The sequence below is a fragment of the Lacerta agilis genome, chromosome 2 (assembly GCF_009819535.1).
Source record: "Lacerta agilis isolate rLacAgi1 chromosome 2, rLacAgi1.pri, whole genome shotgun sequence".
In the NCBI taxonomy this organism is placed as follows: domain Eukaryota; kingdom Metazoa; phylum Chordata; class Lepidosauria; order Squamata; family Lacertidae; genus Lacerta; species Lacerta agilis.
In genome coordinates this window covers 21,852,510-21,879,282 of record NC_046313.1, presented here as the reverse complement: position 1 = coordinate 21,879,282, position 26,773 = coordinate 21,852,510, and the positions used below count along the sequence as shown (strand labels likewise).

Sequence of the window (26,773 nt, the reverse complement as noted above, 5' to 3'; positions counted from 1 at the left end):
CCTCAAACCTGGTTGCAACAAGAATGAGGCTTGACATTTCTTATGTCTGTTCAGGACTATACTACACCCCCGTGTGGAAGCTGAGCAAATAAAATAAAACAACAACAACTCCTGTTTATTTTAAAAATTCATGCTGCAGGAAGCTGAAATCAGGAGCAGGAGAGTGGGAGTGGTGGTCAAGGTCTGCTAAAAAAAAAAAATCCTGCCCAAAAAACCCAGCCTCCAAAACTGCTCCTCCACTGCAGAAGTTGAGAGCAGAAGCTGTTTTCATCATACAAAAAGCTGGGAGCAAAGGGGTTAAGAGCAGCCCCTTCTTCTTTGCCAGTTCTCTGCTCCTGATTTCAGCCCTACTGGCTGCTTTCAGTTAAATTTAAAATATATGGAGGAGTGATGGAATACAGTATAACGAATTGGCAATCTTAACCATGAAAATTAGAGGTCAAGGAGAGGCAGTTTTTAAGCAGGACTCGAAACCGTTTGTAGAATATCTTAAGAGTTATTGTAAAACATGTTAAAATTCAAGTAGGATATGAATGAAGAACAGCAGCAAAGCATGTATCTGGGAACAAGCGGAAAAGATAGGGTATACAGTACTTATAATATGCAGCAATACTAGAAAATATGGGGAAACTACGGGGTGTGTGTGGAAGTCAAATGATAAATGAATCACAATTGGAAAATATATATTGTGTATTAAATTTGTAAACTTTTGAAATTTATTAATAACAACAGTGGTGCCCCGCTAGACGAATGCCTCGCTAGACGAAAAACGGCATTCGTCTAGCGGAAGCTGCCCCGCAAGACGAACGGCATTCGTCTAGCGGAAGCTGCCCCGCAAGACGAAAAAGTCTATGGGGCTGCTTCGCAAGACGAACAAAATGTTGTTGTTTTTTAGCGCGAAAACCTCTGCACTCCATTGCCGCTTCGCTAGACGAATAATTCGCTCTACGAAAAAACTCGTAGAACGAATTATTTTCGTCTAGCGGGGCACCACTGTAACAACATAACATAACATAACATAACATAAATGTAGTGTTACCTCTGGTTATGAACTTAATTCGTTCTGGAGGTCTGTTCTTAACCTGAACCTGTTATTAACCTGGGGTACCACTTTAGCTAATGGGACCTCCTGCTGCCACTACGCCACCAGAGCACAATTTCTGTTCTCATCCTGAGGTAAAGTTCTTAACCTGAGGTACTACATCCAGGTGAGCGGAGTCTGTAACCCGAAGCGTTTGTAGCGGGAGTGTTTGTAACCCAAGGTGTTTGTAACCCGGGGTACTACTGTATATGGGGAGGAAAGCCACAATTACCCTTGGAGTGTGCACAAGATGATGTCCTCTGTCACTGCTTGCCAGCTCAGAGATGGCAAATGAACCATTTTCAACCGCAAGGCAGAGGAGGAGCAGAGCCCAGAGCCTGGTGGGGGGTAAGCAGGTTGGCCTTAGCAGGTGCCCAAGAAGTGTGCATGCACACGAAAGCTCATACCAAGAACAAACACAGTTGGTCTCTAAGGTGCTACTGAAAAGAATTTTCTATTTTGTTTCGACTATGGCAGACCAACACGGCTACCCACCTGTAACTGGAACTATGGAAGGTTCCACATTGAGCTGCATGAAACAGAATAACCCTGTTAGAGGGTTGGCATATAAATAAATTATTTTTATTAATCATAAAAGTGCAAACGAAAGGAAGAGGGGGGAGAACAATAGAAAATGTAAGGAAGAGAGAGAGAAAAGTAGAAACACTAAAGCATAAAGCGTCGTTAGGTCGTAATGGTTAAATGGTTTACTCTACAGGAGCCATTCCGCCCAAATCAAGGAGGTAAGGGGCTGCCCGTTTACAAAAACCCAGAGCCGTAATTAGAAATAATCCGTTTAAAGCAGAAACAAAAGAATTCAGCGTGGAAGGCGGAAGCGGGCCCTGGGAAAAGGGCGGCGCCCCAGGGAGCCTACAGCTGCAGCTGCCGCCAGCTCATCGCTCGGCGGCCCACCGGCCGCCCACTTCTGACACCCTTCCAGGCTGATGCAACCACCACAACACAACCACGTGGCTACCGTCAGCTGTTTCCACCTCGCCAGCCAATCGCTGCCGGCCCTGTTGGCGTCATGGGCGCGGCCTGAGAGCTCCGGATCCCCGGCTAGCGACCGAGGGCTTCCTAACCCGTCCGCCGCGGGGGGCGGGGCTAAAGGCGGCCCTTCCGAACCTTCGCTGCCCAATAGGAAAGCTCGGCCGGGAAGATGGCGCCGCCCTCAGGCCGGCGGTGACTGCGAGGCTTGTTGTTGTTGCTGCTGCTGCTGCTGCCGCTGCCGTGGAGCTGTGACTGCGGAGTGGGGGGTGGGAAGACTTAAGTCCGGCGGGGGGAATAGACGGGGCCAGAAATCGAGGCCGGGGCTTCGGCTCGACCGCCGTCCATGGAGGCCGCCGGCGGAGAAGGGGAGCCGGAGGCGCTCAGCTGCTTCTCCTACAACCAGGACTGCACGTACGTGAGTGGGGAGAGGGCAGAGCGGGTCAGGCTCCCCTTCCCTGCCCGTCCTCTCGCTTCCGCCCCGGGGAAAGAGGGAGCCCAGCCCAGGGAGCGAAGCCATCCTCTCCTCCAGGCTGCCCAAGGAGGGGAAGGGACGACGGCCTTTGGGGAATGGGGGGACGCGGATAATAATAAAAACAACAACAGAAGAAAGGAAGGGAAGAAGGGGCGGGGTCGTGGAAACGGTACATACAGAATTAATGGATACCCGGTTTAGTTTGGAGATCTTGTTAACAGCATCTTTGGATTATTCCCGTTCTCTGAGGTGCGCTAAAATTAGGGTAACGTGGGCAAAAAAGTTAAGTCTGGTGTGTGATGGATAAGCTTTTCCCTATCGCCACACTTCCCCACAGGCTGTGTGAATCCCGACCTTTTTTAAAAGTCCCAATAAGTCGAAATTTACTAAGCATAGTCACCAGTTGATTCATTACTGCATAAATTTTGGACTTTAGGTCTTAAGCAGCCATCATTTTCATACATGTTTAACTGCACGTTTGCCTGTGTTATAACTTGACTTGAGGCAACAAGCAAAAATTAATGTGGAGTTTGTGTGTGAGAGATACACACACACACACACAAAATACATATATGTATATGTATATATGTATATATATTTATCCCACATTTTCTATTATTTACAAAGTTATTAAGGTTTTTTTTAATGGAGATGTAAGAACACCAATCATCTGATTGCAGGATATTGCTTCATAAGCTATTGCAAATTATTCTAAGAACATAGGGTTACACAAACAGTGTTTAGATATAATCAGCTGTGAATTGCTTGAATCGTTTTGTTCATGTTATAGTGCAGGGGTCAGCAAACCTTTTCAGCAGGGGGCCGGTCCACTGTCCCTCAGACCTTGTGGGGGGCCAGACTATATTTTGGAAAAATAAATAAATGAACGAATTCCTATGCCCCACAAATAACCCAGAGATGCATTTTAAATAAAAGCACACATTCTACTCATGTAAAAACACCAGGCAGGCCCCACAAATAACCCAGAGATGCATTTTAAATAAAAGGGCACATTTTACTCATGTAAAAACACGCTGATTCCTGGACCGTCCGCAGGCCGGATTTAGAAGGTGATTGGGCCGAATCCGGCCCCCGTGCCTTAGTTTGCCTACCCATGTTATAGTGTACAGTATCAGTATAGAGTATCAGTGGGATGGCTGAGCTTGCAGGTCATTGTGGAGTTTGATGGCTGTCAAATATGGTCTCAGGTCACTATTGATCTGATACTGTATTTCATTTTCATAGGCATAATTGCTGAAAAGCCTGTCTCGCTAAATTATGTACCATCAAATGGCATCAGCACTTGTATTGCTTCACCAGCAAGCTCGGATACTTGGTAATAACAGAGTAATTTTGGTAGCATGAATCCAAAATTCAGATAACCTCACTTCCAAATATTTTTCCTTTGAGGTTCCTATTGCATGATAATTCAGTGACAACTTTGCGATATGAGCTGCAAATGGGTTCCATACCCACTCAAACTTTTGTATTTCTTCAGCAGAAAAGTAGCGGGAAAAGTTTGACTAAGCAAACTTAGTTATCCTTGGCTAAACGATTAAGTTTGGTGACAGAGTCAGTGACAGCTCACCACAAGTGCCTGTGCATCAGAACTGAGCTGTAACACTCAGAATAACTCCCTGTATAAGCATCTCTTGGCAAACTGTCACTGAATTTGCCACCAGAGTGTGGTTACCAAGTGCTAAAACGTAAGGATTGAGCCTTTCTGACATTCGGTTACAAATGTAAACACAGCATTAAAAGAAAAAGTTGTAATAGGTATCATCATACCAGTTTACAGGATTAAAAGCAACAATTATATTGGGTTTAGGTTTAAATCCACTTGCACAAGCTTTGTGACCCACTTGCAAGTCACAGCCTACAGGTTAGGAAACACTGCTCTGGGGTATGAAGTTGAATGTGGTTAGACTTTGGGCTGCTCAGCCTTATGATTCTATATAAGCTAGCTTTCCACCAGCTCAAGAATAGGTTAGTAATTCCAAAAGAACTGAAGCCAAGCCCCAAAGCCTGGCTTTCTCCTTTTATCACTCTCCAGCTCTTTGTGCAGTGGCTGTGATGATGGCTTTTCATTTTCTCCTCTTCTGTCCTGTACTTGCCTTTTGTAGCTTATCCCGTGGACCAAATGTAAAGGAAAGGCAATCTTGTTTAGCAGGAAGGGCAACAGGAAATGCCACAATGGTGTATTCACAGTTTAAATCCCAAGTATGGTTTCAGTTGTCCCACTTCTTAAAAATCTTAACTGAAATGATGTGCACAGATGACAGACAGTAACGGACTCCTCCTTGATGAAGGATGCTTTAAACTGGAGATGGGGAAGCTGTGGCCCTCCCATAACTTCCTGAACTACAACTACCATTATCCCTGACCATTGATGATACCGGCTGGGGCTGTTCGGCCCTATTGCAGTCTAAATCCGGCCTGCGGTAGGTCCAGGAATCAGCATGTTTTTACATGAGTAGAATGTGCCCTTTTATTTAAAATGGATCTCTGGGTTATTTGTGGGGTCTGCCTGGTGTTTTTACATGAGTAGAATGTGTACTTTTATTTAAAACGCATCTCTGGGTTATTTGTGGGGCATAGGAATTCGTTCAGTCCGCCCTCCTACAAAGTCTGAGGGACAGTGGACCGACCCTCTGCTGAAAAAGTTTGCTGACCCCTGATACAGAGAGCCACAGGTCCCGTCCCCCCCCCGTTTTAAAGGAAAACTATGATCCCTTTGCCAGGGCTCAAACTCTTGTGCCTGTTACTATTAGGGCATATAATCCTGTAGGACCACATAATGCAATGCACTACACATTAAACATTTAGCATATCTTTCTTTTTACTCTAGAATGTGTGAGGCACTTGTCCATCTTTTTACTGCTTGTATGCTTTGGAAACGAGATGTAGGGAGCCATGGTTGGCCCTGATTTTTGAAGTATGCATGCAGTGTAAAAGAAATGTAGCTACATTTGTACGTTTTCAGGTTAGAAAGTGGTACACGCCGAAGTACTAAGGCAGGGGTCCCCAAACTAAGGCCTGAGGGCCAGATGTGGCCCAATCGCCTTTTAAATCCGGCCCGCGAACGGTCCGGGAATCAGCATGTTTTTACATGAGTAGAATGTGTCCTTTTATTTAAAATGCATCTCTGGGGTATTTGAGGGGCCTGCCTGGTGTTTTTACATGAGTAGAATGCGTCCTTTTATTTAAAATGCATCTCTGGGGTATTTGTGGGGCATAGGAATTCGTTCATATATATTTTTCAAAATATAGTCCAGTCCCCCACAAGGTCTGAGGGAAGGTGGACTGGCCCCCTGCTGAAAAAGTTTGCTGACCCCTGTACTAAGGTATGCCTGCATCTATTGTAATATATGAAGCAGTTCTTGGTGTTGTTGAAATGGGAATTGGCACAGATTGGTGTTTGTTTTCATACATTCCTCTGATGCAGGGTTTGGCATGGTACTCACAGCAGTGTAGCTAGCCACTCGGGCACCCAGGGCTGTGCACCTGGGACAGAGCTAGCTGCCCATGGGGGCGGGGCAAGCCACCCATTGGGTGGGGCAAGCTGGGGCAGGTGCCAGTCACCTCCTCTCAGCTGGAGGATGGCTGCGGTTGGGAGAGATGTGGCAGCTGGGGCGCCCCTGCAAGCCGTGTACCACACATATTTCATGTCGCATCCCACTGGAGGGCTCCCTGCAGCCCTAGTGCTGCCCGTGGACCCCCACCCACATCCCTCCACTACTGGGTATTCCCCTTGTGGTCCCAACAACCCCTGTGGTTCTTTGAAAACCAGTTTCTGGTCCTCATGGTTGCAGAGAGAAGTTTGATTCTTGGATGTCAAATACTGCTCAAGAATGCAAATGAATGTGAACAAAATATCCTCTTATTCCCTCGCCCAGTCTCATCCATCCATCCATCTATCTATCTGTCTATCTATCTATCTATCTTTATATATAAAAAATTCTCTCTCTCCAGAGTCTTTCAAGTGTTGTAGCAGTTTCCAAGTTGTTGAACAGGCTCCAGCAACTGCAGTATTGCATTAAACAAGCTACAATGTGATTTTCCGGTCACATTAATCATGTGCAATTAAGGTGCAGGATGAGTCCCCTGTCTTCACTGTGCTTCCATTGTGGTTGTTAGTGCTGTGCAATAAATCATGAGGAACTGGTCATTGCCTTAAACAGGATGTGGAGAAAGGTGAACTTGAGGTCTGACATCTTATCACTTTATAATTTTTTTTTTGGGGGGGGGGGAGCAACCACTGAGCCAGAAATCTATTACTGTGAACAGGAAATATCTTTGCTCTGCGCCAAAATGCAAGAAACAAAGGACACTGAAGGAAGTAATCGGGGAGCATGTTTCAAACAAACAAAAGGCAGAAGGCTTTCATACTGGTTGCTGTCAAATTGGTCTATGAAACACTTTGCCATAGGGTACAGTGAATGAAAGTCAGATTAGTTTAACACATGATGTGACAAATTCTGGGTTCAGATGTTAGGGGTGTTAGGTGGATCAGGAGGTGTTTCCTGCTGTTTTGGGGATCAGGAAATGAACACCAGTGGAGGGATTGTTTCCATACTTTTGTCACTTCCTCGGATCCCCTGTCAAAGGCAGAATGCTAGAGATGGATTGACTATTAGTGTGAGCTGCTGTTGCAGTTATTTAGTTTTGATATTAAAACCATACTGAAAAGAATATAAACTGTGGGCAAATTAAAGGAAGCACGGATGGATTAGATTCTTAAACTGAGGAAGGGAACTCTAAGGAAAGGCATTGCCTTGTTGGATCAGATTAAAGGTCCATTAATTCAGCAGTCTGTCTCCAATACTGCCCAGATCAGTGTCTCTGGAAGTTCAAACTATGTCATAGACAAGCTAGCTAGCCCCTGTTTGTCTCCAGGCATTTGGTAATTAGAAGTTTATTTCCTGTGGTCATGGAGGGTCAGAATAGCCAGTCATGTGACATGGTATGTAAACCCTTTCTACAAACAAATCATAGATTAAATAATTTTCGGGCAAAATGTGTAAAATCTTAGTGGGAAAGACTCCTTCTCTTTGGCATAGGGTCACCACAAATTAAAAGTCTCTTGTGTCTGCCCATCTGGCTTCCAGATGCGTCTGCTTCAGGACAAATTAAGGTTTCCAAGGTGAATTAGAGCCCAATAAACTAGGCTGGGCTTCTGCATCTTCAGAGTACGCACATTGTTAGATGGAGCATCCCTGTGGGACATCTGCCACATTCGGACATCGTGCTAAGCTTTCAGTCCTTCATGAGTCCGAATATGTGCAAGTGGCTTTCACCTGCATGCAGCCCCTTTTTGCCACTTCACTCTTCCCCTTTGTGCGAGTAGCAAGAAAAACCCCACCAGGATTCCAAACATAATAATAGATTATTGTTCAGTCTAAACCTGGAATTTATGATTAAGACCTTCCTAATGAGCCAACTTCAAAGCCCTAGTTTAAATCTTGCTTTTAATCCTGGTTTGTATGGAAGCACTTAACCAGTCTAGCTCCCAGTCTAGACAAATCAACAAACTATGGTTAAGAGTCGAATCCTGACGTGTTTTGCAAAGCAGCAGGAGAGGGGCCGCATGAAGGTGTACACTGTGCATATCTTGAGCTATGATTGAAAGCTTAGTGTGATATCCAGGCATGACCAACCTTTATCTTCCTTTTGATTCAGTTTTCTGGGCTCACTATTAGAAGAGACAGCCTTAGTCCTTCATCATAGATGTGGGAAATTGTGTGCATGTGTGTAGTATAAATCCCATCTTGATTTCCATAGTGCTTGCTGTCTTAGCAGTAATATAACTTGGCTCACTTTCGTTCCCATTTTATAGATGGAGAACTGACTCTGACTTGACCAAAACCACCAGTAAAGGAATAGCAAATGGGAGACTTAGAACCTAGACTTAACACACTCCAAAGCTATGCCACAGCATCAATGTTACTACTGCAGTTTGACTCTTACTTTGCATCTGCTGAGTGCTAGGTGCCATATAGTCATCGTCGTCTTCTTCTTCTTCTTTGGCGATCACTCCTAGTCGAGTAAGATTGTCTTCCATAAACATGGTTTTAACAGTGAGTCTGTAAGTGACAGTGGAGACCAATTCTGGATCCACACGTCCTTCCACAGTGGGGACATAGGTTTCCGGGTGGGAGTTGATCATAGTGAGGGTTTGCCAAATGAGCCTTCCTCTTAGCACGTTTCTTCCTTTTGTCTTGGGTTCGAGTGTCTTCAAAGCCCATGACACTTTTGGTAAAGTCTGTTCTCCAATTGGAGTGCTCGCAGGCCAGTGTTTCCCAGTTGTCGGTGTTTAGACTACATTTTTTTAGATTTGCCTTAAGAGAGTCTTTAAACCTCTTTCGTTGACCACCAGCATTACGCTTTTCATTTTTAAGTTCGGAATAGAATAGTTGCTTTGGAAGACGATAATCAGGCATCCGTATAGTATTGAGGGGAGCAACACAACCCCGGGCCCTAACTAAAAGCTTTAAAGTCTACATTGGATGGAGAACAGGCATAGGCAACCTTCGGCTCTCCAGATGTTTTGGACTACAATTCCCATCATCCCTGACCACTGGTCCTGTTAGCTAGGGATCATGGGAGTTGTAGTCCAAAACATCTGGAGAGCCGAAGGTTGCCTATGCCTGATGGAGAAGATAAAAGTTGAGGAAGAAGAGGTCAGGACAGTTTACATTTTAGATGTGGGTGGGAAAGGAGAATCCGGTAACTGAAAAAGTGCATGTGAGGTATGCCTAGAAGCAAGTAAAAAAAAAAAAAAGGCTTTGCTGAAGAAGTGGATTGTGAGGAGGAAATTAAAAGAAAGGAAGCAAGTGCTTCAAAAATGTGAAGAGATTGTTCCAGGCATGAAGTACCAGGGCAGAAGGTAAGAAGTTGGAAAATGAGACGGGGAGTGTCATCAGTAGCAGATGAACCTTGCTCTTGTCTAAACGCTGATGGTCCTGCTCCCATATTTGGAGCGTCAATAAATAAACGTGAGACATAGCTAGTCCCTATCTCCCACATAACTTTTTAAAACTAAGGATCCTTCTGTTACTGATTCCATTCTGCGCAGTACCTAAGATCTACAGCTTCTAGTAATAGAAGTAAAGCTACCTCTGCAGCCCTTCATGTGAGCCGACGTTTCAGTGGAAATTTACATACGATAGAAGTATCTCATGGTATAATTCATCCTGGGCTGTGCCATTTTAGACTGCAAGACAAAGGCTGTATGTTTGACTGGTCCCTAACACAAAACTTTCTGCACTTAAGGGCAGTACAGTGGTACCTCTGATTACCAATGGTATCCGTTCCGGAGCCCCGTTCGTAACCTGCAACGTCCGTATCGTGAAGTGCTGTGTCTGCGCATGTGCGTGATGCGATTTGGTGCTTCTGCGCATGCGTGACGCGGCGAACCCGGAAGTACCGGTAACCCGTTCCGTTACTTCCGGGTCGCCGTGGTGCGTATCCCGAATGTACGCATCCCGCAGCGCACGTAACACGAGGTATGACTGTAGTATTTTGAAGGGGATGGCTAGGCTGGGTAGTTTAGTGGTCAGGTTTTCCCCTGGCAGCTGGTTTCCATGTGATATTGGGGAAACATTCAGAAAAACAGCCCTCTACCTGCATAGTGGAATGATTGTATTAAATGAGATTTCTGTAGGTTGTGTCTAATCTTAGTAACAAATGCTAAATAACAGAATGGGGCTAATAAAGACCTGAATTCAGAATATGCTCTGCCTTTCTGGGAAACAGAATGGTGGAGCAACACCCCTTCCCCTCCCGCTCAGATAATTCTGAGTGACAGCTTTCACAATATACCCAATGTCATCAGTATCTGGCAGCCTCCCTTGTTATGGCATTCTAGAACTGTGTTTCTCTAGACCTACTTAAAGGCCATTGCAGTGTTTTAATTCTCTCGTGTCACATTTCCTGCTTTACAGGTTTACTTCTCTTATTTATATCTGATTCATGCAACCTGTCAGGTTGCAAATTGCTATATAAGGGTGCCATTCAGATCCCAATGGAATTGTTTGTCCGAGGTTTGGGTTGCTGGTGTGCTAAAGATCCAGTGGATGCTGGATCCAGTGCACATTTATTCTGAGAAGCAAAGTTGCATTTATTTTTGTGCCTACCTTTCACCCCATTGTGAGTGCAAAAAGGCTGGGGTCTAGCATAGGTCAGTGGCAAGCCTCGAGTGGGGGCTTTGGGATTTGAATCTATGGCAAAGTGGGGAATTGAGGATTATGGAAAAGATCAGCAGTACCTGCATGTCACTTTATATGCATGCACACAAAATCTCTATGTTTAGAAATGTAAAGCCTGGTAGATGAAGAAGTATCAGATAAATTATATTGGAAGTTAAATGTGGATTATTTGGAAAGAGACAGGAAGACGTCTCTTAACAAATATATAAATGTAATGCCTGTGTCTTATAGTTTGGGGTAGGGGAAGTAACAAGGAAGTGAGCTGCCAAATATTAGAGGACAGCATTTTGCCTATTTTGCTTTCATTACTTACCTGGTTGGGTTGACTCTGAAGCCCAAATCTCGCCTTATACCAGTAAGTATCTCTATCAGTTAAGGGAGCAATCTGACTCACACTGGCTAGCCAGCTGAGGGGCTCAGGAAGGTAAGTCCTGCTCTGCTAGCAGATATAGAAGTATGCTAGCAGGTCAACATCCCACTAGACGTCCTCTGGCCCACATGTGGAAAGCTCTGCTGGAATAGTTCCCATTGGTGGAGCAGAGAGAAACAGGATGCGTCTGAGGTGGGAACAGAGATGTCACATCCTAAGCCTCTTTGTTCCCTTGATATACCTCTGGAACTAAGGCATAGCTGTCAACTTTTCCCTTTTCTTGCGAGGAATCCTATTCGGAATAAGGGAATTTCCCTTTAAAAAAGGGAAAAGTTGACAGCTATGAACTAAGGTGCTAGGGTAGTTAATTCCCTGCCCACAGTGAGGTTGGGGGAGAGAATGTGGCAGTTACTCTGCCAGCAGATCTTCTCCTTTCAACTTAGTTGATGTAAGGTAGGATTTCTCTGTTCATTGGATCCCATTGCTATCACCACTGTGTATGACATCTTCAGCCCAGGGATGGGGAAAATCTTGGTGGAATTGTAACTGTGACTACTAAAAAGTAGGTCCTACTGAGTTCAGTGGGGCTTACTCCTAGTTAGGCATGCTTAGGATTGCAGTCATAAACTCTCTGTTGACAGATTAACAGTGTAATCCTATGCCTGTTTAGTTGGAAGTAAATCCCACTGTATTCATTTGGGTTTAGGATTGCACCTTCTTATTTTGTTATGCCTCTCTTCTTCAGTCTCCTAATTGCCTACTCATTCACAACTTCAACCACTAGTCAGGAAAGGTAGGAAGATTAGCTTGCATATGCCAATATATCTGACAGGTGTGGGAGGCAAAGTAGAAAGCGTGTTAGTTAGCAAGTGTGTATATGTGTGAAAATTTGCTTGTTGAGCATTTGAACAAAGAGCGTTGGTAGAAAACTGAAAGGGGTGCTTGTATGTTGTTATACGCAAATGTGTCATCTACATTTTAGGATATTTTAAGGTAATCACAAATAGAAACATTGACATGCACAACTGCTTAGATCATGCAAATCAGCATGACAGCAGTTAAATGTAGCCTAATGCTTTGTACCTGCTGTGTGTACATTTGGCACGGCAAGCCAAATGTTGCAGAACTGTTGTCTGATAGCTTCCTTGGTCACCTAAATACATAACGTACAGGCACAGGGTTGTTACGCTCTGATGGCACATGGTTCTGCAAACTTTCTGAAGTTGGGCAGGCCACTGCCTGTTCAATTTCTGGATGGGATGCTGCCTATGAACTTAATATACTTAAGAGCTCTGTGTACACTGCCTTGAGCTCTGTGGAAGAAAGGTGGGATATAAATAGAATGAATATGTATATGTTGAGCAAACTAGCCTTCATCTCCTGGCACGCGCACAGGGGCTCACCACCTGTGGTCCTCTAGTTGATGCTGCACTACATTACTGATTATTGGCCATGCTGTCTGGAACTTATGGGACCTATAACCCTACAGGTGCCACAGCTGTGCTTCAGGGTTTTAATCCACAGCTGAAGCAAAGTCTTAAGTACCGTTTGCTGCATCTGGTTGCATTCAGTCTCATTATCATTATCTCTTCCAGCCACCCACCTGCAGTTTTAATTTAGATTTTATGCTCCTTGGAGCAGGGACTTTTCGCTCCACTCTTTACTGCTTTTTAAATTATGTATAGATGACTTACAAATCTATACAAATAATAATGACTGTGAGGTTTGTAATATTTGCACATCTGCTTGCTACCCTGTATCATCTTAAGTACTGATGTGCTGCTGCTTCCTCTCCCTAATACAAGCCCTTATTATCCTAGGTAGACTAACAAAGTTTCTTAATTTTCATCCTTCCAGTTGGTTCTGCATGCTCATGGGTTAGTCTCTTGTCATAGTATCCCCCCCCCCCCTGTTCTCAGTACTTCCACATCTGGGTCCCTGTTGGTTTCTTAGGGCTTGGGCAATGCTGTTCCTTTCTCTAAGCCCTCCTTGTTTTTTGTGAGTGGCTTGTAACCTTCTAGCTGAGAGGTAAGATTTTCAGACATGTAACTGTAGGCACCTTTCTGAGTGAGTTCCTTAACCCATAGGTCTCTTCCATAATCTTGCCGTCAAACCCATCAGATCCAATTTTCCTATTGCCAAACAATCATTCTGGTTCAGAATGTGCCAAGCTTTGCATGTAATCAATGCTTATGTTATCTTTTGCAGGTCCCTGGCTATTGGAACCAGAACTGGGTACAGGCTTTTTTCCTTGAGTTCTGTGGAGCAGCTGGATCAGGTCCATGAAAGCAGTAAGTCTATTATGTTTTGATACAACAAAATATTGGCTGATGACAGGCATTATCCTGCATTACAGCACTTTAATCTGCCTCAATGGAGCAATTCCGTTTTATCATTCCTGCTAGAAAACAGATGGCATATCTTGGCTGCAGCCTTGCTTGTGTTCAAACTGCACTAGATGCAGCTGCGTTAAAGGGACAGTTGCCCACAAAGACAGCATAAAACAGTGGTGGAGATTCTTCCTTGTTTTGGACACCAGTATGAATCTAAAGCAATCTTGAGCCTATTTGCATTAGTAGTTCAGTCCCAATCATTCCGCTGTGAGTTGGAGCAAATTAAATGCACAGCTGTGCAATCTTCACTGACTTGTGGGGATCGAGCCAACGTTTTCAAATATCCAGAGCTGTACAGTATCTCCAAAGTAAATAGGTGTGATCACTACTGGGAAAATGCAGTTGTGCATTGCAGTAGAGAGCCTGAGAATTTAGGGGGGGAAGCTTCGATGTGAAACAATGACCTTTTTATTCCTAAAGGCAGCCCAGCTGGTCCACAGTAACCCATGTGAAGTCTGGATAGCTCAGTTGGTTAGACCATGGTGCTGATAATGCCAAGGTTGTGAGTTTGGTCCCCATATGGGACACCTGCATATTCTTGCTATTGCAGGGGGTTAGAATAGATGATCCTCAAGGTCCCTTCCAACTCTACAATTCTATGATTCTATGTTACGTGCAGGGCCAGAACTTGATCTCAGTGGGTCCCTTGAAATGCTTCCCTAGCCATGTGGGAGCTCTTCCATAAGTGATGCTGTTAAGCTGCTTTTTTTTTTTTTAATGATCAGCTGTATGTGTGATTTGAACTAATCTTTCATTGACCCAATGAAAAGTGCAGGGATCAATCACAGGGATATCCCACATGGAACCTCCCCTGCTGCCGCCCCACAAGTAGAGTGCCATGGTCAGGATATTCAGGATTGACCTGTCCCTTCACCCCGTTTGGCTCATCATAGGCGACAGCAGAGAAATGGCTGCAAAACATGCCATTGAAGCTCAAGACCAGCCTTTTGTCAAGCACCCTCTCCTTGAAAGTCTTCAAATAAGAGACTCTTGTGGTCACCTCAACTCTGCCTCCGCCCACCCAATGTTGAGCGATATAGATGGGACAGTTTCCTTCTTTTTAACCCAAGCCTATCATTCTGTAGTTCAAACCCGTTGCCTTTTCTTCTGTCCTTTGGTGTATGGCTGGTCCCCCTACTGCTGATGGTAGGCATGATCAAGCGGCTTTATCACTTTAATATCAATGAAAATTACATAGACATTACTGAAATTAATGACTTTAAAATGTTTACCCTTGGCTGGATCAGGTGTTTTCCTCCATGTATTTCAAAATTGCCCACACGTTTTTGCTTAACCTCGCTGCCACACACCCCTGCCCCCCGCAACCTTCAAGCCTCCTTTGCTCAAGGTTCAGTATTTCCATGAGGTCATCATAGAGAAGAGTAAAGCTGTGTTTTCAGGCACTTGGAATATTATGTTTCCATTAACAGCCTAAAGTGGCCTTTGCTTTGTATGCCACAGAACCACATTCTTTTTGAAGAGCTCGTAGTCTCGGGCATGGTTCGGGTTGCAAACGCGGTGGGGAAATGATTTTATAAAGCGTACTTAGAAGTGCTTAAACAAGATTAGGAATTCGAAACAAAGGGGCAAGGATCAGCTTTCCATTTAAATGAAATACACATCCTGCGCTGTGGTTGCTGTCTGTAGCGTTTCCCTTTAAATACCTCTTTTAAAAAAGGCTTCCATTTGGCTGCATGCTCTCATGCAACTTAGCAACACAAAGATATACATTTGTCAGCCAAGGTCTGCCCAGTTATTCCAGGTCAGTTTAAAACTATGCTGAACTGTGTCCTTGGGTAAGCACTCTGTGACCAGATTGTGACAATGTACTTGAGGGCAACCTGACCTGCTAGTTTTTTTGTTTGTTTTTGAGCCACAAGTAAACCATACTGCTGCACCTTCCACAGCACTGCTGAAATTCCACCTCTCCTGTCCTTTCCTGCAGTCCCAATTACGGTTGATGATAATTTTTCTCTTCAGCTGTTTTCTTTTTTAACTTTGCATATAAAGGTAAAGGTAAAGCGACCCCGACTGTTGAGTCCAGTCGCGGACGACTCTGGGGTTGTGGCACTCATCTTGCTTTACTGGCCGAGGGAGCTGGTGTTTGTCCACAGACAGCTTCCAGGTCATGTGGCCAGCATGACCAAGCTGCTTCTGGCATACCAGAGCAGCGCACGGAAACGCCGTTTACCTTCCCACTGGAGCGGTACCTATTTATCTACTTGCACTTTGACATGCTTTCAAACTGCTAGGTTGGCAGGAGCTGGACAGAGCAACGGGAGCTCACCCCGTCACGGGGATTCAAACCGCTGACCTTCTGATTGGCAAGCCCTAGGCTCAGTAGTTTAGACCACAGCGTGACCCGTATCTCAACTTTGCATGTAGGAAGATCCATATTTCTACCACTTTCAATTATAGCCTGATCCTATGCATACTTACTCAGATAGTGAGTAAATCTCACTATCTTCAGTGGATCCTGCTCCCAATTACATTATTTAGATAATTAAATGAGTATAGATTGCATGCATATGACTGGATTGTATGTCTCCATAATGGCTGCCTTTGGATGCCAAAGTAAACCATGGTTTAATGTGACCTATGCAAAGTTCTGACAGCGGAGGCTAATCTTTGGAAAACAGTTGATGACTCAGCATTTTGCCCTTTTGCTCAGCACAATGCATATATGATTCTCCTCCCCTTAGCAAGAGCTTTTCCATCTCTTTTCATTTCACCCCACAGATGAAATCCCGGATGTTTACATTGTAGAGCGCCTCTTCTCCAGTAGCCTGGTGGTGGTGGTGAGTCGCACAAAGCCTCGGCAGATGAATGTCTACCATTTCAAGAAAGGGACCGAAATCTGTAACTACAGTTACTCTAGCAATATCCTCTCTGTCCGGCTCAATCGGCAGGTAAGAGGGTAGGGACTTTGCTCACTCTCAAGTCAATAAAGATGTGTGATCTGAATTTTATTCCTTATACTCTTTGTGCCTTAGTCTTTGTTACATCCCTTTCAGAAGAACAATTCCTCTTGGATTGCAAGTAGTTATCCATCTCCACCCCCCCCCAAAAAAATAAAGTACTCTTTTTAACTCAGGGTCGGGGAACATTGCTGGACTCCAAGCCTCACCATCCCTTGCCATTTGCAGTCTACCCATCTTCTGTACATTGCAGCATCATTGCATGATTTAGGAAGCAGGAACTGCCTTAGCCCAGCCTGGCTCTTACTTTACAAAATCTTCATAAGAGCAAAATTTGTTTCTCTGTGTGTGTGCTGTTATTTTTCTTGATTGGACTCCTTAGTGGAAAACCTTAGTTTTGAAAATGGAAGAATCGTTTTCAATGGAGCTGCTGGGTTCCAGCACAGTTATTAGTTACACATGTTGGCAAAACTATCCTTTGGTTTCCAAGTGGTGAGAGGTTTCGACTGGTGGGAAGAACTAACCGCCCCACCCCCACCCCCGAAATGTGAATACTGTATTGCAGATTCCTTTAGAGTAGAGGTTCTGCTACTAATCCTTGCTGGGTTGCATCTTGGCCACTGGTTGTCAACAGTGTGGCTCCTGGCTTTTAACAAAGTGTCTCGGGGTTCATACGTTTGAGGGATTGAGGCTTCTCTTGCCTTGGCTAGAAGAGCAGGGTGATTCAACTTAACCCATATGTGCTGACATTGCATTCAGTGGTGGTTGTGCTATGGAACATCAAGGAACTATCTTGTTGTAACAGACCCCAAAGGCCTACTTAAAACCATTGTTTCAAACAGTGGCCAACCAGAAGCATCCAGGAAGTTCAAAAGCAGGGCAGTAAAGATGGTGGTCTTTCACTGTTTGTCCTGAACATCTGGTAACCTCAGGTATACTTTGAACATGGAGGTTCCATTTATCAATCAAGCTATTGATGGATCCAGCTTCAATGAGCTTTATCCTTTCTAAATCTAGCTTGTAGCCATCACCAAATTGGGTGGTGGTGTATTCCACAGGTTAATAATATGTTGCATGTACTTCTGTCTGAATCTCCTGCCAAAGATGCTCATTCTGTGACTGTAAGAGGAAAATGTCTCTATTCACTCTCTCCATGCTACGTTGAATTTTAAGAATCTCTATTATGCCTTGCTCCCTCGGTTGTCTTCTTACCCACCCTGTCTGCCCTAAATTGAAAAGCCTCAAATTCCTGATGGGGAAGGTGCTCCACTCCGTTGATTTCCATTGTCCAAAACAAACATTCTTACTTAAACATGCATATGTATGTGCAGGTCACAGTTCTGAAGTAATGACTGGTTTCTTGTGAAATTGAATCAGAGCCTTATTTGAACCTGTTAATTAGCATGCAGGTGTAAGAGCACCGGGAATCAGGGCCTCCTTCCACATCAGTGGTGTTGTGTCACCAGTAAAATAGTTCCTGGCCTGGGTGTCCACACAGGTTATTTGTTTTGAACTCTTTGTGCTGTTCACAGTCCTGGCTTGTCACTGCACACTCTGTGCTATGTACACTTGCGTGTACATATTTGCTCAGCCCCCGCCCCCTTTAAAGAAAGGTACACTGCAATTGCGACAGGTGTATGGAGGGTTCATGGCAGAGACAAAAAGAAAGGTTAAAGTGCTCATCCTGAAAAGGAAATGGATGTGTAATGAAGATTTGTTTTTAGGAGTTAACGGCAGGCTTTAAAAGACAAAACAGGTAGTTGAGGACTTTGCTTTTATGGGAAGTTGTGAAAGCTATGTAATTATAATTCTAAGTTAGAAAATTCAAAGCTGGCAGCTATCATTAAAGACTGCAGAGGAGGAAACTTTCCAAAAATGAAGGAGTTGGTGCAAAGGAAGCTGAAAGGGGAAAGTCAAGAGTCAAATTTCTCCAAAATGCTTGGGAGTTGTTTAAAAGCACAATGCTAGAAGCTCGGCTACCATATATGTCAAAGTCCATGAAAGTTGCCACCAGGTTTTCAGCTTCCATGGTCAGTAACAGTTGTTGTTGTTCAGTCGTTCAGTCATGTCCGACTCTTCGTGACCCCATGGACCAGAGCACGCCAGGCACGCCTATCCTTCACTGCCTCTCGCAGTTTGGCCAAACTCATGTTAGTAGCTTCGAGAACACTGTCCAACCATCTCATCCTCTGTCGTCCCCTTCTCCTTGTGCCCTCCATCTTTCCCAACATCAGGGTCTTTTCTAGGCAGTCTTCTCTTCTCATGAGGTGGCCAAAGTACTGGAGCCTCAACTTCAGGATCTGTCCTTCTAGTGAGCACTCAGGGCTGATTTCTTTGAGAATGGATAGGTTTGATCTTCTTGCAGTCCATGGGACTCTCAAGAGTCTCCTCCAGCACCAGTATGTGCCTCTAAATAGCAGTTGTGCTCAGTTTCCATTTGCGAGCTTTCCATGGGTATCTGGTTGGTCACTGTGAGAACAGAGTGCTGGACCAGATGGGCTTGATCCTACAGGGCTCATCTTACGATTGCCAGGGAATATCTTCAACTATAGGCATGATGCAAACTCTTCTCTTTTCCTAGCTTTAAGTATGAGGTGCATGGAAATGCCAGGGGTTTTCTATCTGGAAGGCATTACCGAAATGACTCAGTATGACCACTTGGCAATGCTGTGCTTGGGATTCTGTAGCTAGAAAGAGCAGAGCAGATTCTATATTCTCAAAAATCAGAGAAGCCTTGGCTTCAAGTAGCAAAGGCTATTCCTCAAGTTAAAAAAAGAAAGAAATCAAGGTAAGTTTTAAATTCTAAAATCCTGGTTTCAAATAAATGATCAACACCTGTGATGAAGTTCTTATTAGAAATATCTCTTTTTCAGTGTCTGGGGCCTTGGAGCTTCTGGTCATACACTGGCATTATTTTGGGTGCTCAGTTTACCCATTTTAAAAATACCTGCTACATAAATAACCCCTTCAGAGCACGGGCACAGTTTTCATTGGCAAAATCTGATTGGCCAACAACAGTCTAGACTCCATCTTTAATCTTGGTTGATGCCAGATACAGGAGCAACTTGTCAGAGGTGAGGTCTTGCTGCTGTTTCCAAGGTCCAAGGCTGTTTCCTCAAAGAAACAAGACCTTTTTGTTTGCACTCTGGGAATATGTTATCGTTGGCTTCTTCCCTCCTGTTCAGTGGCTGTATGCTGCAATCTTATGCGTGGCCCATCAGATGTAGCTGCCATTGAATTCCCAAGTAGGTGTAGCATTTCAAACTTAGTGTTGGTGGTCACTGCTGCAAGAGGTGTGGATGGGAGCAAAACTTTCCAGCCAGTCAGATAATGGTTAATGCTGCGCACATTATCTTGACATCTGGAAGAATATGACAGCTAAAGCACTTTGTGTCTCTACAGAAGTAAGCCCCATTGACTTACTCTCCAGTAAGTGAGCATAGGATTGCAGCCTGAATCATCATCATCATCGATAAATGCTAGGTGCTGTATCTGGGTTATCTCACGCTCATGTTTTGAAATACCAAATGCTATCTTTTAGCTTGTAGGACACACACTAAAAATGTAACGTTTAAATAAGCTCTGGTACTCTTACTGAAGTTTTTCTATTCCCACCTTTTTGAGTGGATGGGATTTTAGAGGAATGGTGTTTATTCCAGAGATGACTCCCTAGAAAAGACCCTGATGTTGGGAAAGATGGAGGGCACAAAGAGAAGGGGACGACAGAGGATGAGATGGTTGGACAGTGTTCTCGAAGCGACTAGCATGAGTTTGGCCAAACAGCGGGAGGCAGTGGAGGATAGGGGTGCCTGGCGTGCTCTGGTCCATGGGGTCACAAAGAGTCAGACACGATTGAACGACTGAACAACAACAACAGTTTATTCCAGGTAGAGGCCATTCAGGCAGATGTAATAGAGAGTTGTACCTTAGCTTCTGGAATACGCTACTGTTTTATTGCTGGAAGATTTGAGTAAAAGAGGTGAAATGTAATCTGTTTTAAGCTGACAGATCTCCCTCTACTACTTCGCTTCTATATCTTCCTATAGTGCAAACAGTAGTTTATCTTAGTGATTAAGATAATTTCTCTTGACCAAACCAAGTTCAGCATAGATCACATCTCTTTCTGTTTGATGTGAACACCTGATGCCTTTTCTCCCAAGTAGATAGTCCGAGCCAGTCTGTGAACCTTCCCAGTGCAACTGGCATGTGCTGATGGAATGTTTTGAGCCCTATCTTATTCCTAAGCAACAACTTGTGCCTTTTTTGTATTTGCAGAGACTAATTGTTTGCTTGGAGGAATCTATTTATGTCCATAACATTAAGGACATGAAGCTTCTGAAAACGATCTTGGACACCCCTCCAAACACAACAGGTAACGGAATAAGCCTGGCTTTCTGTGTAAAAAAAGGGGGTGGACTTAGTGCAGCGAATCTGGAAGCTCATTGCAGGTATCCCTATGTCACTGCTCTGCTGTGTCAAAAAGCCCCTTGGGATGCATTCATTCAATGGAAAGGCTTTCTCTCACCTTTCTAACACCCTAAGGAAAGTGCGTTTGTAGCTCTCTGCTTCTTTGGGGTAGCTTTGTTGCTTCATTCAGCATCAATAACTGATAACCAGTTTAAATTGGGGCAAAAGGACCTGTGGTTTTCCTTGTGCTGTGATGGTTGCAGGGTTAATAAAAAAAATAAGTACATGTTTTTGGGCGATCGTGAAATTATCCTTTCAAGTGAATATGCCCTTCTTTAAGCAGCCAAGTGGAGAGTGACACCTCCTTCGCTTCTCTGGGATTATGTTGGAAGGTTGTAAGAGAATGCTCAATTGGACTAAAAGAGCCCTGGGGCCAGAACAGTGCCTGCCAGGTGATTTAGACTGCAGCTGCCGTTGGTGCTGGAGTTGTAGTCCAGACCTGGGCTGTGATTTTGTTGCAGCATCTGAAAGAGACTCTTGTTTACAGCATCTGGAGTTGCTGTGCATCAGGCTGCTTGGTTGACCTTGGGAAAGGAATATTTTGATAGTGTTTGGTTCTCAGTTGGAGGCATTAGTTAGATTTGCATTGATCTAAAAACATCAGGAGAGGGAGCTGGATGGGTTTAAGCGAACGAAATGTTTAGTTTGGTTTAGTCCATGCAATGGTAAGAAGAGTGAATTACCTCTGGTGGATGAGGTTAATAGGATTTTTCCTACTCGTCTACTTGGGTGTCTTGTTTTGGAGATGCGTGACTGTTAAAAAAGAAGTGTCAGAGGTTGTACATACACTGTGCCTAAAAATAAAATCCAACTCCCCCCCCAATACATTAATTTTGTGCTTAAAAAATCCAGCTACTACAACTGGAATAAATGAAAAACAATTTGCATGGCATACCTTTGCTTACCTTGTTATATCTTGTTCTACTTTCAAAGAACTTGAATTGTGTGTTTAGCAAGGGAGGGAGCTATGGAGAAGACTTGGGAAAACAGAGGACTGTTGGAGCAAGGGTAAAGTAACCAGTGGTAGAGAAGAAACGGCCTGATACCAGGCAGGCTAATTGTCCCACAAGACCAGTATTGTCTACTCTGACTGGCAGCCCTGTGATTGCAAGCGGATATCTTTCTCATCATCTGATAGGTGTGGAGCAAAGAGCTCTTGGGGACACTCTGTGTGTTTCTCCATGCTCTTTGTTTCCCCACCCTCCTTGCACTGGGTAACAGAGCAAGAAACTTTGAATACTTAATTGAATACTTAATTTGGGGGACATAATGCTGGTTCACACACTTGCCTAGCAGTAGACTACGCGAGACTCCATACAGAAAAGCCTCCTCCCCTGAGGCAATGTGTAATGCGTGCACAGTGCATATACAGCCATATGGTACATTCCTAATTTTTTGTGAAGTCCTGTATGAATTGGACACTGCGTGTTGTGTTGTCTCACACCTATGGTGGGTGGGTGGATGATGCGTGCCTGCTTTTCCAGCATGTGCACTGTATTTTCAGCTACCGGGCTGTGTGTGTGAACCAGACCACAGGAAGCTGAGTTTTGCAGTATAACTGACGGCTGCCAAAGTCACTGCTGGCCATTCTGTATTCTGTTGCGATGGCTGTAGTCATCAAGAAGCTCCTGGGCCTTCCAAGGCTTTGCAGCCCTCAAATTGCTGCAAAGCCTTAGAGTTAGGAAACCTGCCATTTTGCTTCATCGCTTTAAGCAGCAGCCTTAGCCAGAACATTTCTGGAGAGGACTGACCACAATTTGAGCTGCAGCTGACTTAGGCAAAAAGCCACAAGGGAGAGGAAATGGCAACAGCACCGTCTCCTCCCCTCAACCTGCCACCGTGCCTTTTCGTTCCTGCTCATCTGCTTTGCTTTTGGCAGGAAGCAGCTATCGGGCAAGTTTGGCACTTGATCCCAGCGGATGACAATCTGTTTGACACCTTCCACACTTAAAGAACAAAAGAAGACTCCCATGGGAACTGTTGAGGGGGCATAGAATAGAAGATGGGTTATGCCCCTGTATCAATTGCCAGAAAACTAGATATATTTTTTTAGTTATCTTTTCTCCCCCACCCCCGCAAGGAATTCCATGGGTGGTTCTCTTCTGCCCCCCTCAGAATGAAGTTAGAATGAAGAAGAGCCCTGCTAGATCAAACTAAACCCTGAGACCCCTTTCCTGGTCTGTCCCTGCCAACTCTGACCCCATCAGTGTACAGGCGAGGTTGGGATTTTGTGCCCCAGAATAGATCCTTTTGCTTCCTACGAACCCCGTTTTCCATTTTAATGTCCATTTCCCCAGTTTGGAGGAATCCTTTTTGAGCTCTTTGCTGTTCCTTTTTTTTTTTTGCTCCCCTAAATGTTTCATCAGCAAAGTTGACCAACTTGCTGCTCACCCCTAAACTCTGCATCATTTATGAACAAGTTATAAAGCACTGAAGTTGGTTAGGCTGAGGTACAGAGGCGGGTCCAAGGTTACCCAGGGGAACGTCGTGGCTGAGAGGGGATTTGAAGTCCTATTGAAGAAACCTGCGAGGAGAACTGTAGAAGCAGGGAGTGTGCTTCCCCATTGGGCACATTAGTAGAGGAAGTTCACGTTCTGGGTAACCCAGAATGAAGATGGTGTGTTTTGGACAGCCAGGTCAGTTTGTTGGGCATCTGAGATGAGCTAGATAAAGTGGTACCTTCCCCAATGCTTCCAGTGGGTTTTCCCACTATTTTAGGGTAGGATTCAGTTGCAAACTGGCAAATTCAGGTTGCATAATTAATTTTGATTTGGTGCTCTTGCGCAGCAAGCCTGTGTCTCCAGACAGATTGGACTTCTGGTGATGATGGGGAATTGTGGGGTAACAATTTATTGATGGAGTGTCATATAACTTCCCTGCAATCAAAGGAGAATGAATGTTCAGTGAATAACTGATGTTGCTGGACCTCCATGCATACATTGTGCAAACAAATCGGGATGAATGCTCAAGTGAACAGGTCCTCAGGAAGCAGCGGATGATGCAGTTCACATGTAGCCAATAAATGCCTGGTTGGTTCCTTGGGAAGTCACTCTTGGACTCCAGATTGACCTCATTCCTGCTCTTAACAGATGGCCTCTCATGGAGATTAAACCCATTGAAAGCTTTGGATGTGATTATATTTTTAAAATCCTCCGCTGCAGCTCCCAAAGGCATAAACATCCACTGGCCTGGGGCTTTCAAACAAGACAGCAGTTCATTTAAGGTTTAAAATTATTGAAAGAAGTTAATTATGCTTGCCAAAGAGGCTCCAGCATGATCATGTTTGTTCTCGTTGCTTTTTTTCTTTTACTGAAGTCTCTAACTATAATCTGTAGGCCTTACTCCCAAATACCTCTGTATTAGTTTCTGCTGAAAGGCTCTGCAGACAAGGAGACAGCTCTATTCTTTTTATCACTGATGGTGTTATGACTTTAAACCCATGGACTGGCATTGTGGGTTTTTTTTTACACCGTTGTATATATACGGAAGGGTGCTAAATTCAATTCATGTGGGTGGAAGAATTGAAAGAGCAAAAGCGTGGGCTCCCGGAGACGAGATCATGGCTGCTTTGCTACACCCTGGTGTTCTGTTGCTGCACTAAGCCAAGCCGTGGTTTGCTTTAGGATCTCTTCCAAGCCTAGCCTTGTGGTTAAATAATTTTAACAATAATTTAATAATAATAATTTTATTATTTTATTATTTTGCTCCCTCTAGACAAATCACAAGCTGTAAACTGTAGGACAAACCTTGGTTCTAGTTTATGGTTTGTTTGGAGAAAGCTAAACCACAAGCCTGGGTTTTGATTACACACTAAGCATAACCGCACTTTTGCTCAGCATAGCACAGCAGCAAAATGATTGGGGCATAAATAGCAAAGTGGCTGTGGTTTCTCCAGCCACATTGGCTTGTTCATGCCAGTCCTTGGTTTGACTTTGTTTCTTGCAAACCAGACCTCTATATGAGTTTTAGAAACACAATGAGGAAATTTGTTTACAGGATCTCTAACCTGTTTTTTTTTTTTTTTTTGAGAGCCAAGCTGAAGGTTTTGAGATATGTGGAGGTTCACATTTGTTGTCTTTGCTCTGGAGCAATTTTTTTTTGATAAATTCTAAGTTTCCCATCTCTTCCTGTGAGTAACTTTAATGGTGGGAAGGTTGAATGTTTGATTCTGTTGTGCTTGTGCCCTGTTGACACACTAGCAAGCCAACTCTGCTCTTGCAAAGAAGGCTCTTCCAGTTTTTTGGAGTACATTCCGGTCGCTTCCAGGTGACCTGCTTAATGAGCAGAGAGATTAGCCAAGGTTGCGTCAAGCAAGTGTTACCCTAGTCTTATCCGCACATTTTCTCATCACTTCCCTTTTCAGAAAAAAAGTCCGATATTTTTGGGGAAGCGTGTTTGTTTTTGCCAGAGCTCTAAATCAGCTTACATGGTGCAGCCTGAATCTGCAGAGATGTGATTGAATTCCACTCCTAAATAGTGACCATCTGGAAGCATCTCCATGTCTTGCTGTTAGGACTTCTTTAGTTTCCTCTAACTGCACACCTCATAAGAGCACCCTCTGGCGGTGTAGCTACTCTTTCTTGTTCTGTACAAGGCTCCATACGACAAATAATTTGCTTTCAAGCCTCCCGCTAATGCCCTTTTTCAGTTTGCTACTCCTAGGCCAGACATAGGCAACCTTCGGCTCTCCAGATGTTTTGGACTACAATTCCCATCATCCTTGACCACTGGTCCTGTTAGATAGGGATTGTGGGAGTTGTAGGCCAAAACATGGAGAGCCGAAGGTTGCCCATGCCTGTCCTAGGCCAACTGGGTTTGGTCCTGAAGCCTGTATCTCCCAGGCTTTGGGGGCAGATTTGCAATCATAATCTTCTGATATCCTGCTGTTACATGTTTGGCTGCTGCTTATAGAGGGGAGAACATTCTGTATTTGTCTAAGTACATCCTTCCCACTCACACATGGGGACAGGACCACTGTGACATTTATAAACATCGGCGAGGGTATGTTTGCCAATAGACCTGAAGCTGTGTTCCAGGAAGGTAAAGAATTGTGTTCTCCTTTTTTAGTGGAGAAATTGTGCAGTGTTGGACTAAACAAGATCCCTTTGGAAAGCCCCCAGAGTAGTTTTAAGACAGTGTCTTTAGTGAGGAAGGACCATGGTTCAGTGGTAGCATATTTACTTTGCATGCTGGAAGTTCCGGGTTCAATCCTCAGCATCTCCAGATAGGACTGGGGAAAAGTTCATGTCTGAAACCCCGGAAAGCTTCTGCCAGTCCGTATAGACAATACTGTGTGACATGATACAAGGCAGCTTCCTATGTTCCTGTGTTCTATTAATCCCCCCGCTTTTGTCTACACAAAGTACAGCCCCTCCTCTGAGATCTCGTGTACTTAAACTTTGTCTTAAACTGGGCTTGTTTTGCCTGGTGCAAAATCCCGCCACCCTCCATCCCTAACCTAAATTAAGTTGAAAGTTTGAGGGTTATAGTCAGTGGTTGTGTGAGTGGAGAACAGCGCACACAACCACACAATCGCTTCCCTCCTCTCGCTCCCCACCAAGAAAGTATCCAGAGGTTATGGGGTCCTTCTGAACAGCTGGGCTGTTTTGCAAGGGTGAAGTGGGTGTGGGTGTTCCTTGACACCAGGCAGAGGAATTCTTCTTCTCTACTGCTCTTTATCTGTTTCACATTACTGTGCATATATATATATATATATAATCTCCCCTTGTTTCCTCTAACTGAATTTTCCATCAGCACTCAGTTATGTGGCAGTTTTCAGATGATGATGATGATGATGATAATAATAATAATAATAATAATAATAATAATAATAATAATAATTATTATTATTATTATTATTATTTATTTATACCCC

General features: G+C 44.2%; 1 protein-coding gene across 3 annotated transcripts in view; it reads left to right on the top strand.

The window, feature by feature from the left end:
- Nucleotides 1-2,377: 2,377 nt before the first annotated feature.
- WIPI1 (WD repeat domain, phosphoinositide interacting 1) overlaps nt 2,378-26,773 on the top strand; it is a 44,753-nt gene continuing 20,357 nt past the window's right edge. The window contains exons 1-4 of one of the 3 annotated variants that reach the window (XM_033138904.1): nt 2,378-2,482; nt 13,329-13,411; nt 16,253-16,422; nt 20,707-20,803. In XM_033138904.1, the coding sequence (XP_032994795.1) occupies nt 2,415-2,482; nt 13,329-13,411; nt 16,253-16,422; nt 20,707-20,803 (418 nt within the window). In that variant the 5' untranslated portion in view covers nt 2,378-2,414. Of the gene's footprint in view, nt 2,487-13,328; nt 13,412-16,252; nt 16,423-20,706; nt 20,804-26,773 lie in introns of all 3 variants that reach the window. The other 2 variants (XM_033138907.1, XM_033138905.1) reach the window with 2 other exon arrangements.